General features: G+C 30.5%; 2 protein-coding genes across 2 annotated transcripts; one reads left to right on the top strand and one right to left on the bottom strand.

Moving 5' to 3' along the window:
- The first annotated feature begins 333 nt into the window (after positions 1-333).
- On the top strand, positions 334-20,765 carry LOC100650889 (glutamine synthetase 2 cytoplasmic). The gene is made up of 3 exons (XM_012311871.3): positions 334-549; positions 16,301-16,491; positions 18,497-20,765. The coding sequence occupies exons 2-3, from the start codon at positions 16,308-16,310 to the stop codon at positions 19,420-19,422; spliced, it is 1,110 nt and encodes a 369-aa protein (XP_012167261.1). The 5' UTR covers positions 334-549; positions 16,301-16,307; the 3' UTR covers positions 19,423-20,765.
- On the bottom strand, positions 19,959-22,299 carry LOC100650774 (surfeit locus protein 1). Its single transcript, XM_012311872.3, has 5 exons — positions 21,948-22,299; positions 21,740-21,861; positions 21,477-21,668; positions 21,233-21,406; positions 19,959-21,177 (listed from the first exon to the last, which is right to left on the bottom strand). Exons 1-5 carry the CDS (start codon positions 22,167-22,169, stop codon positions 20,961-20,963), a joined length of 927 nt encoding a protein of 308 aa, XP_012167262.2. The 5' UTR covers positions 22,170-22,299; the 3' UTR covers positions 19,959-20,960.
- Positions 22,300-23,094: the final 795 nt, after the last annotated feature.

Below are 23,094 nucleotides of genomic sequence, written 5' to 3' on the forward strand. Positions count from 1 at the left end.
GTAATCGTATCGATATTCATTGCAGTGCATTGTTTTGATGAGCCACCTAAAATTAAGGAATCAGAAAAATTGTTCCTCGAGGTTTCTATACGATGATCAACGATGATCTATTTTAACCTTGGACAAGTTCAAGTTACATCATCGATGGAGAGCTCGCAAATAATTTCCGTGGATGGTTCGTGACCGGCAAGTACCATGGCAACACGGACAGACAAGAATTTTCCGGCATGTAACGATCAACTGGACCTACGATCACATCGGATAATCACTTTGAAGCTAGAGGTGGGGAATCGTAGCAGTCGAAGAGCGCGGGGTAAGCGACGCGTGCGCTGAAACGCTTCTCTACATAAATATCGCAGCCACGCTCCTACGGTAGTAACACGGACCGTGCTATCAGACGCTCGTTGCCTTCATGACCAGTGCCTTTTAACTCTTTCCAACAACACAACACGATAGGACGCAACGCGCAACTCCGTTTCACAATCATCGATCAAACGATCAGCCAGAATACCAGTACTCTGCACGATCGCTGGACCAGCGATAACACCAGTGAGTATCACACTGATCCTCCTCTTTATATAGATATTGCATCGATTTTCGATCAAACTGATATGTTTTTTATTTAAAAAAAGGGAAAATATTTCGAATTTACACTTTTTTTTTTAGCATAGATTTTAGATATTAATTTGAGTAGAATGATACAGTTAAATCTATGTGATTGTTGTGATAAAGGATTTTATAGTATTTCATAGAATTGAGTGGATTAATGCACGATTAAAAGAAATTTGAAAACCGTATTTGTAGCAAGAAAGGAATTATTGTTTGAAATACTAAGCAATTTATTCTCATTGGTTTCTTTATCGTATAACTTTTTCTTTAGGTATTGTTTTCATTAAGTATTGCGTTAGTAAAGAAAGAAGTACTATTTATAAAATGACGGTGTTGACAATAGTTCGTCATTGAAGTATACAGTTCAATTCATACTTTAATTATATTTTAATCTATTCTATGCCATACAATATTTGATTTATCACTTTTTACATTGAAGTACCCTGATATAAAATTGAGACTGGCAATCTTCCAGGATTTACATTTTTTGCTAATTACAATGAACAACAGAAACAGTTCTCAATGAAAAGAGAACACTAATGTTTCAGTAAAATTTCAGTTAAAAACGATCTAATGTGTTTTTCCACCATTTAAGTGGGAAAAGTGGAATTATCATTCATGTTAATTAAAAGTAAAGGAAAATAGTAGTAGATACAGTGTGTACGTTTATGTGTACTTTACAAAAATTAAAATGTAAATTGTTAGTAAAAAGCCTTGTAGGAGTATAGAGGCTATAAATTTGAAGATTACTTAACAAGTTTTTTTGCTAATCATAGTAACAGAATAATCTTCTCTCGTAGTTTGTTTTGTAATATTTATCTTTAAGAATTAACTTTTCTATTTCCACATAACTCTAATAGCTGCCTGAGGCTACGATTATTGTGGATTGGTATTCGGGCGAATTGATGTTCTGGCGAATGAAACATCTGAAGATAGCAATGCACACGCTCATAAAAGGTTTATATACATATTTAATTACATTGTCGTATTGAATTCGTTAGAATGTCAATTCGTCAGAATACGCATTTGCTGTAACCTTATCTTTGCGCTAATGGCTATACCCTATTAAAATGATAAAAATAATTAATTCCTAATCATTTTTTCATAATAATAATATAATTTCTCTGAATTATTTTTTTTATATTGATTAACTATAAAAATATTAGTTGCTTCTTTAGCGTTTTAGTTTAATATTATTCAGAATATTCATTAGATAAGTAGCTTTTTTCCAAAAATAGTTCAACTTTTTTGAATTTTTTCACGATAACTTTTGCAATAAATTTTTTTATAATAATGATGCAGTTTTCTTGAATTACATTTTCGCAATAAATTTTACAATGCGTCTTTTGCAATAATAGTGTAACTTTTTGTTTTTAACAATAATAATTAATTATAAAGTTATTAGTAGTTACTTTAGCAGTTTAGTTTAGCATTATGTGGAATATTCATTTGACAGGCGATATCTAAACTCTTGCTTTATAATGAGAACGATTACATATCTTCTCGCTAGTTGAACAAAGAACGAACAAAGAGCATCTTACGCTCGCGCTGGACAGAAGAAAGCTATGATACCTTAAATCATGATACGTATATAAATATATTTCATTGGCATGGTAGATAAAACGGAATTTCCTTGAAATTATGCGCTTGCATTTGAAATAACATCGAGCTCTTCTGCGAATATTCAAATCATAAAACTATACGTTAATCGAATAAATTCTTCCTTTTTGTACATTTTTTTTTTTTTTTTGTAATCGAATAGAGTTGTTACATGAAATTATTTGTATTTTGTGTAATAAAAATCTGATCTTGTATAAAATTAGTGCTATCAAATTACTATATTATTATAAAATAATCTATATTAAACATAATAATTTGTTAGATACTATAAAATTATATTCCTATAAAAATTAGTATTTATATAGTAAGCATTATTAGTAGTGTATTATTGTGTTGTGTAAAACAGAACAATAAAATCATTGTTTTATAATCATTCATCGTGAAATAGTGGTAATACTAATTTAGAATTTTAAGATAAAGATATTATACAACAACTACATGGGAGCAGTGTTCCGTTATTTCTTTTTACATAAACCGAGTGAATCTATTTATACATTTTGATTGGTGTCATTTTGCAGTCATTCGAGTTGAAATAATGCTTATCTCTACTTACGTCTAACGAAACGAAATTATGCGACAATCAGTTAGAGTATCTCTCTCCCCATGTTTCTTCTTCGTTTCTTTACGACGCTCGATTATAGCTCTTTCTAAATCTCTTATACATATTTTTATACTCTTCGTATTTTTCTGCTATACTCTCTATTTCTTCTTCTCTCTCATTAGGAAATGTATGAATATATTGTGTGTGTTATATAAAACATTTTGAAATCTTCTTTAGCTCTGTAATGAGACACGATTATCATTAAAGTTTGAAGCGAATCTGGAAATGTAATATAGAAGTTACAATATATTTATCGCAAACATATGCTTCATAGATATCACCAAAGTATCTGAACAGTGAATTCTATTCATTTACTAACTAGCCAGTATTTAGTGCGATTTTCAGCATTAATTATATGTTTAACACTGCTATTTATTCTTATATTAACCTTTTATTAAATATATATTTGCAGTATTTTTTAACTTCCATATACATTTTCAGATTATTCCAAATTTTGTCAATTTAATCAATCTCTCATTACAGTGCTAATGAAATTTCAAAAAGTTTTGTATAATATGTGGAATATATTCATAAAAATGTTCTATGGTAAATGTTCAAATATTTCTGTGAGCCACTGTTATATATATATATATATATATACATTTATTTGCTTTTCAATCTCCTTCTTTTATATTGTTTCAATACGCTACAACCACTTGTAGTAATATAGTCGATTTCAATACTCCTCTTCAATTAGGCGTACGTAAATGAATGCATTTTTATCGATTTTTTCAGTGACGGTCAGGATTAAACCGGCAGTTGAAGTAGTGGAAGTAAGACACTGACCTACATCGTTAAAATAGAAGTTGTCGAATTGTATGAAATTTTCATTCAGGATATCGACGGTTTGCATTTCAACCGATTGAACCGTGCTCCAACGAACTACGTGAAATATGATATAGCATCTAGCGCATTCGAATATACGCGTTCAGTCACGATAGTGATTGCTATGATTCCGGGAACGGTGTTTCATGTGGAGAAAGAAAAGCAGATACAGGACATAATGTTTTGCGACATTAATCGTTAATACGCCGATTTAACATGTCTCTAAGAATCGCGATTTATTCCTAACTGTAATTAACTAACGTCTTATTCCTGCATAATTCGTGTGGAAAATTTTTTTTGTAGTTATCTTATCCATTAGTCGATTATTCCTTGCATGCAATGCATTCAAACCATCTCAAGGATAAAACCATCTCATTTACTTCGATTCATAAAGTATGATCACTTCTTCTATCTTTTTTAACGATTAGCTTACTTTTATGTATTTTCCATTTCCAGAATTAAGAGTACTATGTTTCATTGGGATTACTCTTAACCCCATTACGATGCAATAAAATAACGAAAAATTCGGAACGAACGATTTCGAAAATAATTATCTCTTTATCTTCAAAATTTTCATTGCATACATATTTTCGACTTTTCACAAAAAGTAAATATTGATAATTATAATATAATTATAATATATTAAAAGTAAATAGTGATAATTATAATATTAAAATATAATATACGGTGAAATTTATAGCATTATAATTATTTATATGAATTACCTAGAATTATACAAATTCTACAACTTATGTATTACATTTATAGGAATTTGTAGAAATAGTTCTCTGTCCAATAGAGTCTCTGTCCAATTGAACTGTGAAAGGACTAATAATCCTCCCTAATTATTTTAATTACTTTGTCACACGGATCTTTTGGATGTAACAATTTCACAGTACGTAATGAATTATAATATAGTATTTACATTTGTGAGTAAAACAAATTTAACCGTTGAGTCATTTTCATTAAGTTTCTAGTTGGAGGACAAACTAGTTAACAAGTTAAATAGTGTATAGACGTAAATGTTTTTCTTGGTAATTTCATGATTATAACAAACATGCGTGTCCGGTATTATGTTGGAAACCATGTGGTGGTGTCATTAAAACATCACCGATGTTTTCTCGCGTATTAAGTGTCGTGAGAACCATATTCGATACTTATATTTGTCTATATATCCGCGTCCCTGTAATTTAGCCGATGGTGTTGGTAACAAACAACAGCTTCCGTAAACAGTTTAACCAGTTTGACTTAACTAGTTTTCTACGCTTTGATAAGCCTTTATCTTTTGTGGATTAATTTCATCCCATATTACTAAGTGTTGATCATGGGTAAAAATAGAATAACAAGAATATTTCTTAATAAAAATCAGCTTCTATGAATGAAACTCTATTCTAAATTAAATAAAAAGAAAAATTAAAGTTAATGTTTTTAAAATAACTCATTAATTATTTTAATCGAACTTTAAACAAAAAAAAAGATGGAAATATATGTCAAATAATATTTGTTAACGATACCTTTGATTTAATATGTTTAGTTCATTTGTGTTTACTTCATAAAATGATGAAATGACATCATATGTTAATAGCAAGAGTATTATGTTAATTAGCCAAGACTGTTTTAGACACAGAAATGTGATTGGGAAGTGGAATTCTTCTAGGTTGTTTGTGAATATTTCAAGGTGATAACCATTCCTGAATAAAACATCTTCATTGTTCATAAAGCCTGAGAATTATTCCGTGTATTTTGAGGTAAATACAAGCTTAAAAAAATATTTGAATTAATTTGAAATAGTTTATCACACAGTAACGACACTCCGTTGTATCTGATTATTACGAAATATAGTATACACTATTGCTTTCTAATTCGTTATATAATGTAACAAACACGAACTATGGTATAACTAGTTTGCAGCGAGACTTATTAATCGAAGACTTAAATCGTGTATAACCACATATACTCGATAAGTATTCAACATCGATCTATTACTTTGTTTCGTATGAAAACCGTCATTTTACGAAATAGATATATATTTTCATGTAATCTAATTAGATAATTTTATACACCCATTGTACCTACAGTAACGTCCAAAAGTTTCGCCAGTCAAATAGATTTTTCATTTTAATATCTGAAAATGATATTTTAAAGAATTTGGCTAATATTATATAATAGTGTTTATCTATTCTACTATTTTCCTTTGCTCACCATAACCTTACATTCGATATTAACAGTAATTCTTTACAATAAAATATAAAATGAAAAATCCATTTAACTGACGAATCTTTGCATGTCACTGTACTACATGAAGTGTTAAATATCGGGTTAATGTATGGCCAAGAAAAATAATTCGCAAAAACTGAGCCAAGGCGACTGACAGACGTGAAGGATTTGTACGCACGTGATTCTTTTTTTCCGTTCTACGTGGCACACTGAACCCATGTGAGGCCGCGAATCCACATAATGATGGAGGATTGGGTCATCGGGTCTGGTGAATCGCGTGGATATGTTTTCGCAAGTTTCCATGACGATAGAACGTCGACAGTGAATCGATCCAACGTTCTTTCGTATTAACAAGAATGGAAGTGATAGCAATGGGGGCCGCGGTAACACGTGTAATCATCGGACGACGCGTGTTTGTTCCGAAAACTAAAGAAAGTGTGTCGCCAGACTGTTGCAAACGCTCCGTAATCATAACAGGCCTGCGATCGTCTATTCAGACACGAACGCGCTCCAGAAATATTGTATTATCTGCCATCTTGACGAGCGGATTACAGAGATTATTGTGTGTTTCGTGTGGTAACTTGCGCCCTTTGCTGCATAATAGTCATTGTGTGCAGAAATTTCTAGATCGGCTCATGAAAATATTTTTTTGGATGGAAAATGGGTTTATCGCAATTTTATCGTTTGATTGATTTCAGTAAAAAAGGAATATAATAAAAATAGAAGATTCAGTCGGTTACGTCCAATTAAATATTTTTTTATTAACGCATTAGTGAATAAGTTATGAAAGTTTTTATGAAAGAGATTCTTTCGTTACTTTTGTTAGTATATTATTAATATATATTACGAGATAAGATAATTCGTAATTTTGGTAATACATAGTACTGAAAAGCGACATAGTTGCAGGAAATTTATTTTGCGATTTTAGCTGTGTTCCACTGATCTTCTTAAGCAAGTAATATCTGGGGTGGGTCACTACTCTGTTCACCTAAAATATCTCTGCTATTTTAAATGTCAAGAAAACGCAAATAATACTGTCCAACGAAGGGACTAATTTCAAAGAAAGGAATAAATTTTAATTAGAATTGGTCAAAATAATTACAATTTCGTATCAAATTTTCTAAGAAAATTATTTATCCTAATATTTGTTCTCCAATGAAAATAAAAGTATTGTGACATACATTTGTTTTCGACTGGATCGCTCAACTTTAAAGTAGGAGATTAAAGAGTTTGGAAATATTCTGAAATAATCCCTATTTCAATTATAATAGCTTAGTTTCGAAATCGAAAGTGTATACGTATGTTTGATAACATATCGAATGCCACGGTTTGCAATAATACATTTTGTTGAACATGGTGTAAGGTGTAATCGATCGTCCGTAGGTACAAAGATGTAGAACGTTCTCATTTAAACTCTTCGAAAATAGAAGGAAAGTATCGACTGTTCTGAAAACAATATTATTTCTTTATGATACATTTCTCTAATACATACAATGACTCAACGATATTCAATTTACGAATTTAATACTGTTACGCTAATCTATTACAAAGTTTGTTTTTCTTATCAGTGTATATTTGTTAAATAACTGACTTATTCATCAGAATAATCAGATATAATAGATCATTTTAGATATATCGTCGTTATCATTGAATTTTGAAATGGAAAATTTGCTAAAAGCAAGTTAACAAAGATTACGTTTGACCATTAAGACAACAATCAAATTTTTGTATACACAATTCGGTGTTTGAAAATTCAACATTTTAGTCAAGAACAAAAGATATGAAAATAGATTCGATATCTTTGGAAGATTTTCCCATACTTCAAGCGTACAGCTATCACGTTCGTCCTTGCTTAAATCTTATCAATGAACAAATATTGTCTTCTCGTAAGATTCTTAACTGTAAAACCTATATATTTATCATTATGTTTACAGAATAGAGAACAACAAATTCAATTGTTTCAAAAACAGATGAAATCTATGCCTCTTAATCACATACTTTTAATCTTATCGTTAAATAAATATTGTTTCTTTTCTAATGACAACCCAATATCAGAAAAATAGGTATACGTTCGATTATATGAGTATATTTATACGTAGAAAATAGAAAATCACATGGCAATGAATACATGCAAGAATACATAAGATCGTGGTGCGATGTCCGACGTGGAATATGAACCTTCATTCTGATCGAGTGAGCATCTTGAGGATGACGAGATGTTTCCGCGCCGCTCTTCTACCCGGAAGCCAAATGCACTTTCAATCTAGTGCACTTCGGACCGAAAACTATTTTCGTGTCTGTTATCTATACCTACCGTTGCTTTCGAACGTCAGTTGAGCTGTATGCAATATGTTCACCTGCCAATTGCATTTGGCAAACTTCAATGCCCACTATGATCCCACTATCTTAACACCGGATAAATTCTCTAAATGTTACATTATTCGAATTAAGTTGTACGTTATCTCAATACCATCACATTTATTTATATTGTACTGAATGTTAGCTTAACTTACATTATTTGTTAGTTTCAGTAATGTACTGCCTTGTCCTCCTAGAATTATCATAGCATCGTATCTTTAATAGCTAAGGAAATGAAATGTTGGGTCATGGTCAATTTCTCCTCTATAACACAAGAACTTACAATTAGACACATAATAATAAGCATCTGAAAATGCAAATTGAAGATCTTAAAATAAACAGAAGCTATAATTTCAATTGCCAATAACATTCAATTCGATATACTCAGAGTCCTATATATTTTATTTCACTGAAGTATTTTATTATTTCTTAAAAGATATCGATTGAAAATTTATAGGTATATGTTTAAAGCTAGTAACTTCTTAAATATATAAAAATGGAAAATTGATCTCAATAAGAGAAACCGTTTAAGATGCATAAAAAATAATTTTACAAGATATTATAATACATTTAATTTGATTATTGAGATAGTTCTTGATGTGCTCGAGATTTCAACGAAATAAATGATGGTTGAGTTCCTTCGTTAATTAAATGTGTAATTAAATCATTAGATAGTTTCGTATACATCCTAATTGCACTTGGCAAGCTTGATATTTATTATCCTCTATATATGCACTTAGAGTTAGATGGATTAATGTGTCAACCCATCCTTGGACAGTTATTTACCTCCCGTACTTTCTTCAGCTTATGTTGAAACTTAGTTCAATACATTTGGTTTCGTATGTTAATTAAATATTAAGAACAGAATATTTGTTTAATAATACATGCATAGGTACATATAATATATATATATATATATATGTAATTGCATAAATCATCGAATGATAGAGAAAGCGTCATTATTTTAAATGACAAAATTACAGGAAATGTTCATATTGGTATTATCGTTAATTGTAATGGTTATCGCGACAAAAAAACGGAAGTGAAAATTGTGGTATTAGAAGGCCGTCACGAGACGAAACAGCTTCTCGAGAATGAATCATGATTTATAGGTATCCTTGAGGCACATGTATATATGTGCCTGAAATACCTAGGTAGCTGTATGTCACATACTACCTACTTGAAAATTCATGATTCAATTTCAGTAAATTGTCGTAAACATCGTAACACATCTAGACATAAGATATATATATAAACAAGAAGCAAGATAGCAGAATTAATTTTTATATTTAATATAGAGCTAAAGTAAGATAATTAAATAAATATTTAATAGAAGTATATTTTCTATTAAATAAATATTTAATACAACTTATTGAAGTATAGCGTCAGAACTATCAATATATCAATCGATCAATTATAATTAAGAGATATGCGCCGAAGCCCTCGAAAATATGTTAAACGATTAGTTAAGCGGTCGAAAGTATCGTACATTTAATTTTAGATTGCGTTTTATTTAGCTAACAAGCATTAACGTCATAAACGATTTTGATGCACACTGATGCATGCTGATGCATACAAGCATGCACACTCAATGAATTCGATTATCTAATTGGTAATATGTATCTTTTTATGAAAGAAGTAAAATAGATAAAAAAAATATATATATATATTATATAATTATATAATATATTTATATATAATATGTATGATACTATATATATATTTTATATTATTTTGTTTACATTAACTTCTTCTGTTACAGATTATACTTATACTTTACATTAACTTCTTCTGTTACAGATTATACTTAGTAATTGTTTTAATTGGCTGTCGCGTATATTTATCAAAAAAGAAACACTTATGTTACAATTTGACTATAGCAACGTGTTTTATGTGTTAAAAGTACGTAATACATAATGAATATGTTTGCACTATATGTATATTTTTCTAAAATTTTTCTAATTCGACCTAATATAATCTAAAAACAAAAATATCTTCCAAGTATTTTCGAATAACATTGAATATCATCAACCCTTCACAGGGATAATTAATACATTTAATTGATTTCATGGCTTCCTTTCAATCTAAGTTCGAGGGTGTGCAGCGCAGCATGACACCGTTCATTTCAATGTATTCCGTTGAAAGTGACCGGAAAGTTACTAGGGAATATTACAAATGATGACAAGGAAAATCCCTGAATTTTCGTTAAACGTTTATACTACGTGTGTTCTACGAAATTCTGTAAATTTTAGAACCAAGGTTAAGAAAGACACCGTCGAGTTCCGTACTTATAAAATATATCGCAAAATGTTGGCATAAAGCGAATGCATTAGGAATTTTTCATTTCTTTCGAATCACATTTCTTGGCATTAGCACATATACGATCGCGAATATTGCGTTAATATAACGCATTCTTAGCCTAATCACATAGTTAAAGAAGCATAGATGACGAATAAAAGTATGTCAAATGAACGATATTTTCGATGTGTACATTACAGAATAAACTTAAATTATGATATTGTTGCACTTGTTTGTACTATTTATTTCCTAGTACTTCTTTCATAGTAGTTTAGTTTAGACCAGTTTATACTCCTACATATTTAGATCTGATATTTAAAAATACAAGGTTTCAAATATAGTATAATTAAAATTACTGTGAATTAAAAATATAGTATATAAAAGAAATAAAATATGTAAAATAAAATTAACTTAATTATAAGATTAATTCATGCTTTAAGAATATTTGTATCCTATTGATGTAAAATTATTCCATCGAGAAGTTGTTACTCTTTCACTTATGACAAAGTTCAAAATAAAACGGCTATGGCTGTATCGATTTCTTATTATGGCATCGTTATTGTACCCAATTTTCGTTAGTGAATACAATGTAAATGATTGAAAAAAGTTCCTCCTGTGTACCATTTTAAATGAAAATAATGACACATAAAGTTCACTTCATTTCACCTAAAAGAAGTAATAAGTTGAAAGGTGCATAAATATGTATTTATTCATCGCTTTGCTATTGAAACAGAGTTCATCGGATATCGTTAATCAGTAATCAAGTATAAAAGAAGTCAAACATATATATATATATATATATATATATCTATATATATATATATCGTTTCTATTGACGGAAATAGGTTAGTAGAGCATTCTAGCATAATATCTCGCAAGCTAATAATTCATAACCTTACGTGTTGCATGCAACAAGACACGAATTCAATGTTTCAACAGTCCTCTTGACAAAATCTTTGAACAATCTGTAATAACCGCATTTCTATGTTATAACTGGTTTACTTTGATATTTATTACAGCAGCAATATTTATACTTGTGTGGCGCTAGTTCCATTGATACGTACATATGTATACACGCACGTATCAAACTTCGATCGAGTAAATACAGTCACTAGGTGTTTTACATATAAAAGTAATCAATAACTCAGTTAATAAAAAATGATATAAATTCTTTCTCATTGTAGAATATAGCTATTATAGATATGTAAAAAGTAAAATAATCACATTAATATGATAGATACGATTAATGTAATCGATATATTATTACGCGTCATTTTATCTTTATTGTGTACTCGTTCAAATAGATATTAACTTATACTCTATCTGAGTTATCTATTTTTTGTGTATTAGTTTCATTTTATCAAATGAATGAATGTTTATTACGAATAACATTAATACAGGAAGGTATTACACTGATTGCATCTTATCTTTATGTCAAATATAAAGCTTGTACAAGTAGTTGCAAATACCATTACATAATTCTTCACTGATAAAAAGATCTTTAATGAAACCTTTGTAAAAGGTTATGAATGTTTGTTCCTCTAGATAACAGTTTGCGATTTCTAGTTTACAGGACATCAGGAGAAAGAAGAAGTTGTAGAAAAATGAACGTTACTTACATATTATTAATTTCTTGTTTTGTTCAAAGCTGAAGAATTTGCAAACAATCATGAATACAATAGTAGCATTATATTTGGGAAATAAACAATGGATAATGAAAAAATAATTGATTACCTGACATATAACAAACAAATTAATTGAAACATAAAATGTTTTTTAAATTTATCATTCAAGAATATATAAAAATTTATGAACTATATAAATGTTACAAATAATTTATCTAATAGGTGAGAAGTTATGAAAAAGTAAATATCTCGGTTGTATGCTTCGATTATTAAGATTGATAAATTAAGAGCGAAATGTATACAATATATATATATATATATATATATATATATATATATATATATGTAGTAATATGCTATTGTTTACATCGTACGACTACTGTATGGTCACGCAATGTATTGGATTTCACTGATACATCTCGGGTGATCTCAACATCTACCGCTGATCGATAGTTACATATACTGTCAGTTGTATGTTGTATCATGTTATATATATGCATACTTATATACATACTTACAATAAACAAAGAAACTAAACAAGAACTACATTATAATATATACGTCATAAAACAATCTAAAAAGTAAAAACAAGGATTGATAATATACGGGAGAAGCACAAATTTAAAATTTATCCGAAATGCGATGAAACCGGTATTTCTGTTGGAATTGAAGATGGAAGGGATAGCTACATATATAAATAATATCTGCTACAGTTTATGTTAGTGGGCCAGTGAAGAATACGTTGATCCTTCACGATTTCTCCTTATTCAGAGTTCCTTTCCAATTTTTTCTTCAATTTTCTTCGATTTCAAAAGTGTTATTTGCATAACAAAACCGAGAAGCGATTATTTGCTCTGCTTTTACTACTCTTAGTGCCTCTTTCTTAAGAATCGTTTCGTTTCGTGCAAATAAGTCGAACGAGATTTGATTAACACAAAAGTTGACAAACGCGAATCGATTGTTTGACCAACGTTATTCAAAAATGGGTCCGAACATGCTCGTAAAGTTGTGTAGAACTAGATTCTTAAAAAATGTTGCTGTTGGGTCAAAACCGAAATGGATCACTGTCGGCAGATGTTTTAGGTTAGTATATGCTTAATTGTGATCGATTGACTAGCACCTTTACCTCGTACTAATAGGATATAAGAAAATTCGAAGCAGAAATGGAAAAAGTGGTAGTACAAATCGGAAAATATCAAAATGGTATGAACGATCCAATTTACTGCTTTTAAATCTAATTCGATTACTCTATTTGATCCTAATTGATCCTAATATCAAACGTTACATCGTATCTATTTGATAGTGTACATTATACACGATTATTGAAAAGATATCCTAGATGAAATTTATAGAATTATATAATGAAACTTATAGCCATATCAAATTTAAAAGTGGCTTTACAAAAGCTGGTAATTATTGTGAAAGTGAATAACTGGTTCAGAACCTTGAAGTGTTGTTCTTAACGCTATTCTTATTTTTAACTTTTCTAAGATAACGTCAACGTATTTTCTTAATCTCTTTATATCACATTTCATTATTTAATACTTCAGAGAAAAAAATATAAGGTTTACAATAGTTTACAGTGTATTAAAAGATTGTACGCGCTGAGTTGAATAATGTAGTTTGCAGTATGTACAAAAAATTCACATTACATATTTTTTTCGTAAATATGCCCATAATATTAGCACAAATAGATAAGACACTGGATGGATTTTAACTCTTTTTATTTAAGGTTAATAGTTTTAACATTTTATCATCTAATATCTTAGTTGCAATAAAATTAATTTATTTTCATAAATCTTTTTATTAAAATTTTGATATGGACCTAGAATCTTGATTACAGAATTTTATGCAGATTTCCTCTCTTATTTGTTATTATATTTTTTATATTAGTTTTTTTATATTAGTCATACAACCTTGTACAACTGTCGTACTAATAACATTTATTTGGTTAAATTCTATTTGCATTTTATTTCTTTTCTATTAATCTCTTTTAATTAGATTAGAGTATATACAATATTTTTAGCCGGTAGAGTAGTGATACTTTACTAATTAGGACCTAAACGATAAATCAGAAAGAGGAGTATGTAAATATTTGTTCACTTGATTGACGCCACTGTTCATTAAAATCATCTTTGGTCGATTATAAAAATGCAGGAAGATGATAGTACCCTACAGTACATATTTAGAGTATTCACGAACTTTTTGGGAAGTTACTTAAAGTATCTATGTACTATCGAAAGAAGTATCGAGAACTGTTGAATAAGTCTGATCGAATTTTATCGGACAAGATTTTATGTTCTTCGCTCGCGATCGAGGGACGCTTTGCATTATTGCGAAGCTTATAAATGCATTCACTGCATTCAAAGGAATATGTATATATGGTCTGACATGCTTTCTACAAATGGCAGTACTCGAGAAACCGGTAAATTACACAGTGTGTTTCACAATGTACATTGTATATACTACGAGTGAACAAGATGCTGTAGAGAAATGGTGTCTTTAACGCCATTCCATGATAAATGAAGCTAAAGGAATAAGTGTCTGATTGATCAAAGATAAATTTCATTTCTTCTTTTACGGAGAATTTTTTAAATATTTATTAACTTTCTCCAAACAATAATTGTTGATATAATTAATATAGTAATGAAACAAAAAATATATGTATGTATATTTTTTATTAGATCGTGATTAAAGTAATACTTAACTTAAGTTCTATTATGATTTTAACTCTTTAAATGTGTTTATAATTTAAAAATAATTTTCTAAATTTTCAATTGATTTTCAGCTTTATGATAGTTTTTATTGTAAGAAATGATTTATGTACATATGTTTAGTTGCCTAATTATCTAGAATACTAAACTAATTTTAATAACGCTTGTAACAATGTTTATTAAATGACAACTAAGTAATTCAGAATAAGAGATGAATAATTACATAAATAAGAATCAAATTTTAACAAATTTATATACAAAAAGCTATTATTCGATATATCGATATCGAATTACATCCGATTCCAACGATCAAACAAAAGTGGAATGAACTCCATTGAAAAATTTTGAAGTGCCTAAAAGATTCATTTAGTTTCCTTCTCATTCTGCTTTAATTTATGTTAACTCTTATATATAAACATTTCGAAATGTTAGTAATACAAAGTTTTTCTAAAATTATTAATAAAAATAGTACGCGAAGTTGTTAGTTTATATTTACTACATATTGTATACATTCATAACACTTGATACATTCTATACATATATTGGTTTCATCGTATATGTATCATCCGAGCAACAAAGGGAAAAATTTTAAAAATAGTCCGATTCGACCTTCGAAACGTTCGAAATATTTGCACGTGTGTGGTTAGAGTTATGATATCAGTTAAAAACTTTAGGAACATCATTCGAGTGCGTTGCTCGTGGGCGACTGGCAACATGCGTGTACTCTTTGGGGCTGGAGTAGCACGCGATTCCCGCGTGCGTACTGCGTGATGCCCGATGCTTCTTGCGTGATACGTAGGCGCACCTCTCTTTCTGTCCTACCGAGAATAAATCGAGAGGATCCTTTATGCCGTGTGCCGCTGCATCTGACATGTGCGAATGAATCCTCATTAATATCACATGGGGAGTTCACGTTCTGGCCACTACGCGACGCCATCATCCGTCTGAATTCAGAATCGATACTCTCCGGCAAATATCGAAACGAACGATTCGAATGTCAAACAAAATCTTTGTTCGAGATTTTCAAGAGATCGAATTTTAAAATTACCTTTATTGTTTCATGAAAAATTTTTCATGTATAATGGAGCAAAATCGATTGGATGAGCGAAATATTGTATGATATGTTATTATTAGTTATTATTAGTATTACTATAATGTTATGGATACGTTTATGGAGAAGTTGGAGATGCAAAAATGCCTAAAATGCATATAATACGTAAAAATATGTAAAATTTCCAAAGTATAGTACTCGTTATAATATTTAATAATATTTATTTATATATAATATTTTTAATATTTAATACGCGCGGTCTAGTTATTATAGGTGCTATGATACAATGTAGTCCGTTTTGATAGTACATATGTAATTGCATTATATTTCGACACAGGAAATAATAGTTATAGTCGTTAATACCATTCTTATCGTGTTGCAGCATCACTATGTCGCGCGTTATGCTGAAGGAGTCGCCGAACGCGGCCTTAGACAAGACCTTGTTAAATAAGTATCTTGACCTGCCTCAACCAGAGGATAAAATTCAAGCGAAATACATCTGGATCGATGGTACTGGTGAAGGTTTGCGAAGCAAGACCAGGACTGTAGAATTTGTGCCGAAACATCCGTCAGGTTAGTATCTTAGTCTTGATATATTTACCATGAAAAAGTAATTTTTTTTTATTTTAAGGAAAATAGCAACTACAATTTAATATTTTTTCAAGATCAATCAGCAGTTCTTTTGTATGTGCGAGTACTTCCCAATGGAAGTTCCTCGTTAACAAATGTTATGTATTATTTGTGACGAGATTTTGAGGTCTCCTTTTTTTAGCCTATTCTTGGGATAAGAATATTTTAAATTTCATAGATGATTCTAAAGTTTAAGAACACTAGATTTGTGTAAATCCATGATGCATGAGAAAAGTAATGTTTACTGAGTTTATGTTTATTTCGAAAGATAATGCTTAAATTTTAATCATGGATGAATAACTTGAAAATATGGATCTAGTATTTTTTAATTCATCACGTGTTAAATTCATTCGAATTAGCATATTATTATTAGTATACTATTCGTTAAGAAAACGCATCTCGACCTCATCCAATATTAATTACAGAAACTTAATCATGAAAACATCAATAATTTCATATCTTCGATAATTTTTTATCGTGGAGATCCTTTTCTAAAGAGAGTTAATTTAATATCAGTTTCAAATTACAGAGTAATTTAAACTACGCCGATCAAAACTCTCATTACTCCATGTAGTTACATCAAAATGCGACTGAACTAGTTGATTTCCAGTTCAGTGAATCGAAACAAATGATCCATTACAAACACCAAACTAAGTAATTACTTACCGTAATTAAAGGTCGGGCAAAAAATCGAAGCACTTTCTTACATGAGAGCACGTGTAAACGTGTTCACAAAGTGTTTCATAAATGTTCAAAATTGTTTGTTTGTTGTAAAAACAGTAAATTATCTTCTCCGGTCAATATTATCTAATCTTATTGAATATTATGTCACGATAGGAACTATGTTTAATAAACATCAGATGATTATATTTAATATTTCGCATCTCGAAACATTTGTTTTTCATCTTTTTCCTCGTTTTCGATTCATGCATGCAAAGTTCAAGCTTCACGAATAATACATTGTGAATATTAATAACACATAAGGTATGATGTGCAAAATAGTTGATCGCTCGGCACATATGCATTAATCTCAAACGTTTGTCAGCATTACGAATAATATCCATCCGTCTTCATGAGATTCTGCGCGCGTTACAAAATCATTAACATCTGCGGCGCGTAGAATTCACGGGGCCACGTTTGAATGTCGGCAATTTAAGAGTAGTACTTGCATGGAATCGATTATGTAAATCGAAATATGCGTTTGTTTTGAACTTCGTCGGACGATAGTACCAATAAATAAATGTATTTTCATTTTTGTTTATTAATTAATAATTAATAAGTAACTTATGTTACTTATTACTTATTAGTTACTTATTTTTTTATTTAGTTACTTACTACTCTTTACAATGTTAAAGTAATGTTTCATAGAACAATTAAACAAATAAAATTTTTCTTCATTAATAGATAGACAATTCAAAATTTGAATAGATCAAGTCCCTTAATATCTGCTACGAGAATTGCAAGATTAATCCATCCTAAAGATAGCCAAGGCTAACGGAGATAGCTAAATAGCTGCTTTCTACGAATATACACGAGCTCTTTTATTTATCCGAAAATAAAACGCTTCTTTACAATGAAGCATTGAATCTGTATCAGTAAAAGCAGAACGAAATACAATATCAACGTTAAGTGAAATCTTATTAGTATTTTCAGTAGGTATATTTATCAGCAACTATATGAATGATGCTTATCAATTCTTACAAAAAGAAAAGATTTATTATTTGACTATTATTACTTTACTACTTGATATTTAGCTAAACTTTTACGATCAAGTCGAATCTAGTTTAATGAATTATTTATAACAATCACCTTTTAACAACATTAACATATTAACATACAAATTATTTCATAGTCTATAAATCATTGTAAAAGTGAAAGTAAAATAAAATAAATGCCAATAACTAGAGAAAATTTCTTAATCAAATATGTATTGGTTTCTGGTTTCCAGAACTGCCAATATGGACGTACGACGGAAGTTCGACATACCAAGCGGATGGTGCCAACAGCGACATTTATCTTTGTCCGGTGGCGATCTACAATGATCCGTTCCGTCGCGGAAATAACAAGCTAGTACTTTGTGATACCTACTACAGCGACATGACCCCGACTAAGTCAAATAAGCGTTTCAAATGTAACGAGGCTATGGAAGCTGTTAAGGATCAAGATCCATGGTTCGGTATCGAGCAAGAGTACACCTTCCTTGATTTTGACAATAGACCACTTGGTTGGCCAAAAAATGGTTTCCCTAGCCCTCAAGGACCTTATTATTGCGGTGTAGGTGCCGATAAAGTAATTGGCCGCGAAATTGTTGAAGCTCATTATCGAGCTTGCCTTTACGCTGGCGTAAAGATTGCCGGTACTAACGCAGAAGTTATGCCCTCTCAATGGGAGTTCCAAATTGGTCCATGCAGCGGGATATCGGGTGGAGACGATCTGTGGGTTGCCAGGTTTATTCTTCATCGTGTAGCTGAGGAGTATGGTGTGATTGTCACCCTAGACCCGAAACCCATGGATGGTACGTGGAATGGTGCCGGTGCGCACACGAACTTCTCGACAAAAGCCATGCGTGCCGAGAATGGTATCGCCGAGATCGAGAAGGCAATCGACAAATTGAGCAAACAACACCTCAGGCATATTCAAGCGTACGACCCACGCGGAGGGAAGGACAATGAACGTCGTTTAACCGGAAAATGCGAAACTAGCAGCATACACGACTTCAGTGCTGGCGTGGCCAACCGTAACGTTAGTATTCGTATTCCTCGAGGTGTTGCGGAGGAAAAGAAAGGTTACTTGGAAGATAGGAGACCCAGCAGCAATTGCGATCCGTACTCGGTATGCGATGCTTTGGTGCGCACCTGCGTTCTAAACGAGTAAAATACCTCAAGCTATTCTCGAATGGATGCATCCATGGAAAGGAGAAATTGGACGAGATATCTTGTAGTGCAATAGTGGTTATACTTTCGTCGAACATATTCTATGGAAACGTATAAAAAGCCTGCTCGATAATTGTTGCTAGAAATATAGGTATGAAAAGAAAGAGAAGAGAATAAATGCGAACAAGATACTTGATAAGAATAATTATTATATTTTATTTTACATTCGAATAATATATTTTATAAAATTTTCGCAAATCGAACGATTTGTTATTTGTATTTGATATTTTTAAAGGGTATAGGAGGATCGTTATAATAATGTATCTATATATATGTCTGAATACATACGTAGAAAGTGTTTATTATTAGATTATTTCCCGTGCACATAGTGTTAATGCTTTTTACGTCTACTAACCTAATCCTAGCGCGACAATAAAGCCAATTTCGTTTATTATATTGTTCAGCGTTAATTGCGTAGATGTTTTGAAATTAATATGATTCATAGATTATCCTTACTTTCATTAATTTTGGTGCTCCTTAGAAAGAAATAGAAAAGGAAATGCATGAAATTAATATTTATATTAATAGCTCTTGAATTACCTTGATATATTATCTACTGCATATTACATTCCTCGAAACAAGTTTCATGATCAATCTGCAACGTGTCACTTGATGGATTTGAGGCGTTACCGATTTAGGATAACAAACACAGTAATTTGTGCAAAACTACTGTATATTTCTTTCATTTTATAATACGTTCGAGGAGATATATATATTTGTTTAAAATGACGTAAGATGATAATATACACCGTTTACAAAATTGTTGGTCTGGACAGGTACTCGTTATTTCAGAATATATGTAAAACTTTGTATTTCATATGCTACGTTCAAACGTGATATATGTTCATCTTTCAAATTTAATAAAAAGACAAATATAATACCTCTTTCAGTACCTGAAAATGCTGGAGGGTGCCATGATCAATTATATGTTGTTACGATGATATACGTATGGCTGTCAATCACGGAATTTCCTGAAGGCACGACAAATTGAAAAGTTCAATAAATATGTCCCCTTTTCGTAGTTATCATTTAAACGGTTACTCGCGGATTGCGAAAGCCGTGATTATTACACTAGAGTAAATACGTACATGTAATGATTAAAAAGAAAAAAGGAAAGAAAAGTACATGGTGTATTTTCATATTTGTATGGTATATTTTCATATTTGTATTTTCTATGCTGACTTCTTCAATGTAATTGTATACCATGACCATTGTTGACAATTTTGTTGGTAGTGGTTATCACTGTTGTTGTTATAATAATAAAAAGCGACATTTTTTAATGAAGAATTGATATTTTTTTATTAGCATAGTACAATCACTTTGTTATGGTATAGAATGATTGTAACAATATATTTTATTTATTAAATTACTAGGATTAAATTACAAAAAAATATTAGACTAATAATATATGATTTTTATATATACATGCGCGTGATAACTATTTTCTTTATGACCTAAATGCATACTCAATGCTTGTTTTCAATATGCTATTGGTATTCCTTTTATGAATTTCCAGTACCACATGTACGCAGTAGCTCCAGACAGACAATACCATGTGAGGAGATAATTTAAATGCTCATTTCGTAATTCCACTCTTGTTTGACCACTAATTGGATACTGATTCAAATTGTTGTTAATGCTCATTTCGAGATATATAGGAGATGTGTCTGCCTTTTCAGCCATTTCATTCACATCTCTGAAAAATAAACAAAGATTTATTTGGGAATTATAGTGCTAATATTTTTACATACCTATAATACCACATATTATGATGTGGACGATTTTTAGGAACAAAAGGTGGTCTTCTTTCACTCATTCTTAAAATTCCTACAATTTCTTGTTCACCTTCTACCTCAAATTGATGTCTCTGTGGTGAATTTTTTAATGTTTTTGGAATCCAGCCACGATTTACCAGAATTGTTAAGCTGCAAAATATTTTAAACTTTAAAACAAAAGGGGAATAAAAGTACATCCTTTTAGTACATCTCTACTTACTCTCTATCTGCCAACTTAAAGGGTGTAATAATATGATATCCCCTTTCTGATCTGCTTCCAAAAGAAAAATTGGCATCTGATGGTTTACCATCTTTTATCAGGCTTCTATTTGCTGCCATAAACTCTTTATCATATAAAAATGTTCCTCTCACTCTAATAGGATAATATTCCTTTGTCTCCAAATCATCTAAACTGAATAAAATTGATCATTGTTCCATATAATTCTATAATAGTAAAAATATTATAAATTTTATTCGTCTTACTTTTCTGGTAATTCAAAAGGTTCATGGCTAGTACGCTCTTTTAGCCTTTCCACTAAATCTGTTTTCCATTTAAGCCTTTGAACTTGCCATGTACCAAGCAAAAATGCACAAATTGGTACACTCTGTTTTTAAATTTTTCGATACAAAAAGATACTGTTTATAATAATCAATTCTCTGCAATATATAACACTTTTTGTTTATAGCTTACCAATAAACAATATGCAGGGAAACTAATTTTATCACTTGATTCGTAGTTGGATTTATAAGGTTCCTGTCCATAAATATCACTTCTGAAAGTCTTGCGATTTGGTTTCTGATTTGTAAGCTTACACCACCATTGAGATAAAGTTTCTTTGCTCAGAGATCGAACAATGATAATATTATATGGTTTTCCTACTTTCATAAAAATTCTTCTAGTTGGTACATTCATTTTTGTCGATATTCACCTGGATGGTTATAGGTTATGTTTTAGAATAAACAGTAATTGTATACTATGTACATGCACATATAACATCAGGTTATATGTATATACCAATAGACACGGAACCACGAGACACAGTATAGAATCATCTGATCACCTGACACAGACCAATTGTCATGTTAATGTCATTCCCAACTTTATCGATTTAGCATAAAACGAGTGTATTGGGAAACTTAGTGGAGGCGTAGTTTAGATTTTAGTCCTCTGATGGTAAGATAACAAACTACTGAAAGTAGGTCCTATGGTTTTTTTGTTCATTTATCCAAATCAGCTGACTTATTTACATTCCAAATACTCAATAACTTTCAATAACTAAAACTTTTTTTAACTGAGAAAATGTTCTTTGAGAGCTAGTCTATCCAGTATTCTTTTCTTCCATTCGGAGGCTTTAGCAGCTGTTGATGTAAGTACTTACCAGGCTTTGTATTAAAAGCTTAACTGATAAAATTACTGTATTCTTTAACGAGAAATTTTTAAACAATGCATACAACTATCTAGAAGAAAAATTTTAGTTAAATTTTCAACATGACTTCCTAAAAATCATAAATTTTATGTCTAATTCTGTTTATGATTGTATATATTGCATATATACCTGTTCTATGGGATAAAATCTTGTTTTATAAAGTGTAATCAGCATACCCTCATAGAGAATAATACAACCTTGCTCACTTTTAGATCTTTCATCATGCACTGAAGCTGTCAATAATTTCCTTTTGACTTAATTTATTTTTTAATTTCACTAAATTTTCATTTTCCTGGAGAAAAAAATAAAAATGAACAGTGTTATTTTACATGCAAGACTGTAACAACCGTGCACACTGTAATATACGTTAACAGTGGTCGTCATTAATATTCGGATACTCTTTAAAACACA

This window comes from Bombus terrestris, chromosome 9 (genome assembly GCF_910591885.1).
Source record: "Bombus terrestris chromosome 9, iyBomTerr1.2, whole genome shotgun sequence".
Classification (NCBI taxonomy): Eukaryota; Metazoa; Arthropoda; class Insecta; order Hymenoptera; family Apidae; genus Bombus; species Bombus terrestris.

Excerpts from the sequence above, each read along its gene's own strand:
- LOC100650774 (XM_012311872.3), bottom strand. The coding sequence starts at position 22,169 with ATGAATGTACCAACTAGAAGAATTTTTATGAAAGTAGGAAAACCATAT. Across the intron at positions 21,669-21,739 it reads CCTTTTGAATTACCAGAAAA|TTTAGATGATTTGGAGACAA; the intron begins GTAAGACGAATA and ends AATTTTATTCAG. Across the intron at positions 21,178-21,232 it reads CATAATATGTGGTATTATAG|AGATGTGAATGAAATGGCTG; the intron begins GTATGTAAAAAT and ends TTTATTTTTCAG.
- LOC100650889 (XM_012311871.3), top strand. The coding sequence starts at position 16,308 with ATGTCGCGCGTTATGCTGAAGGAGTCGCCGAACGCGGCCTTAGACAAG. Across the intron at positions 16,492-18,496 it reads TGTGCCGAAACATCCGTCAG|AACTGCCAATATGGACGTAC; the intron begins GTTAGTATCTTA and ends TCTGGTTTCCAG.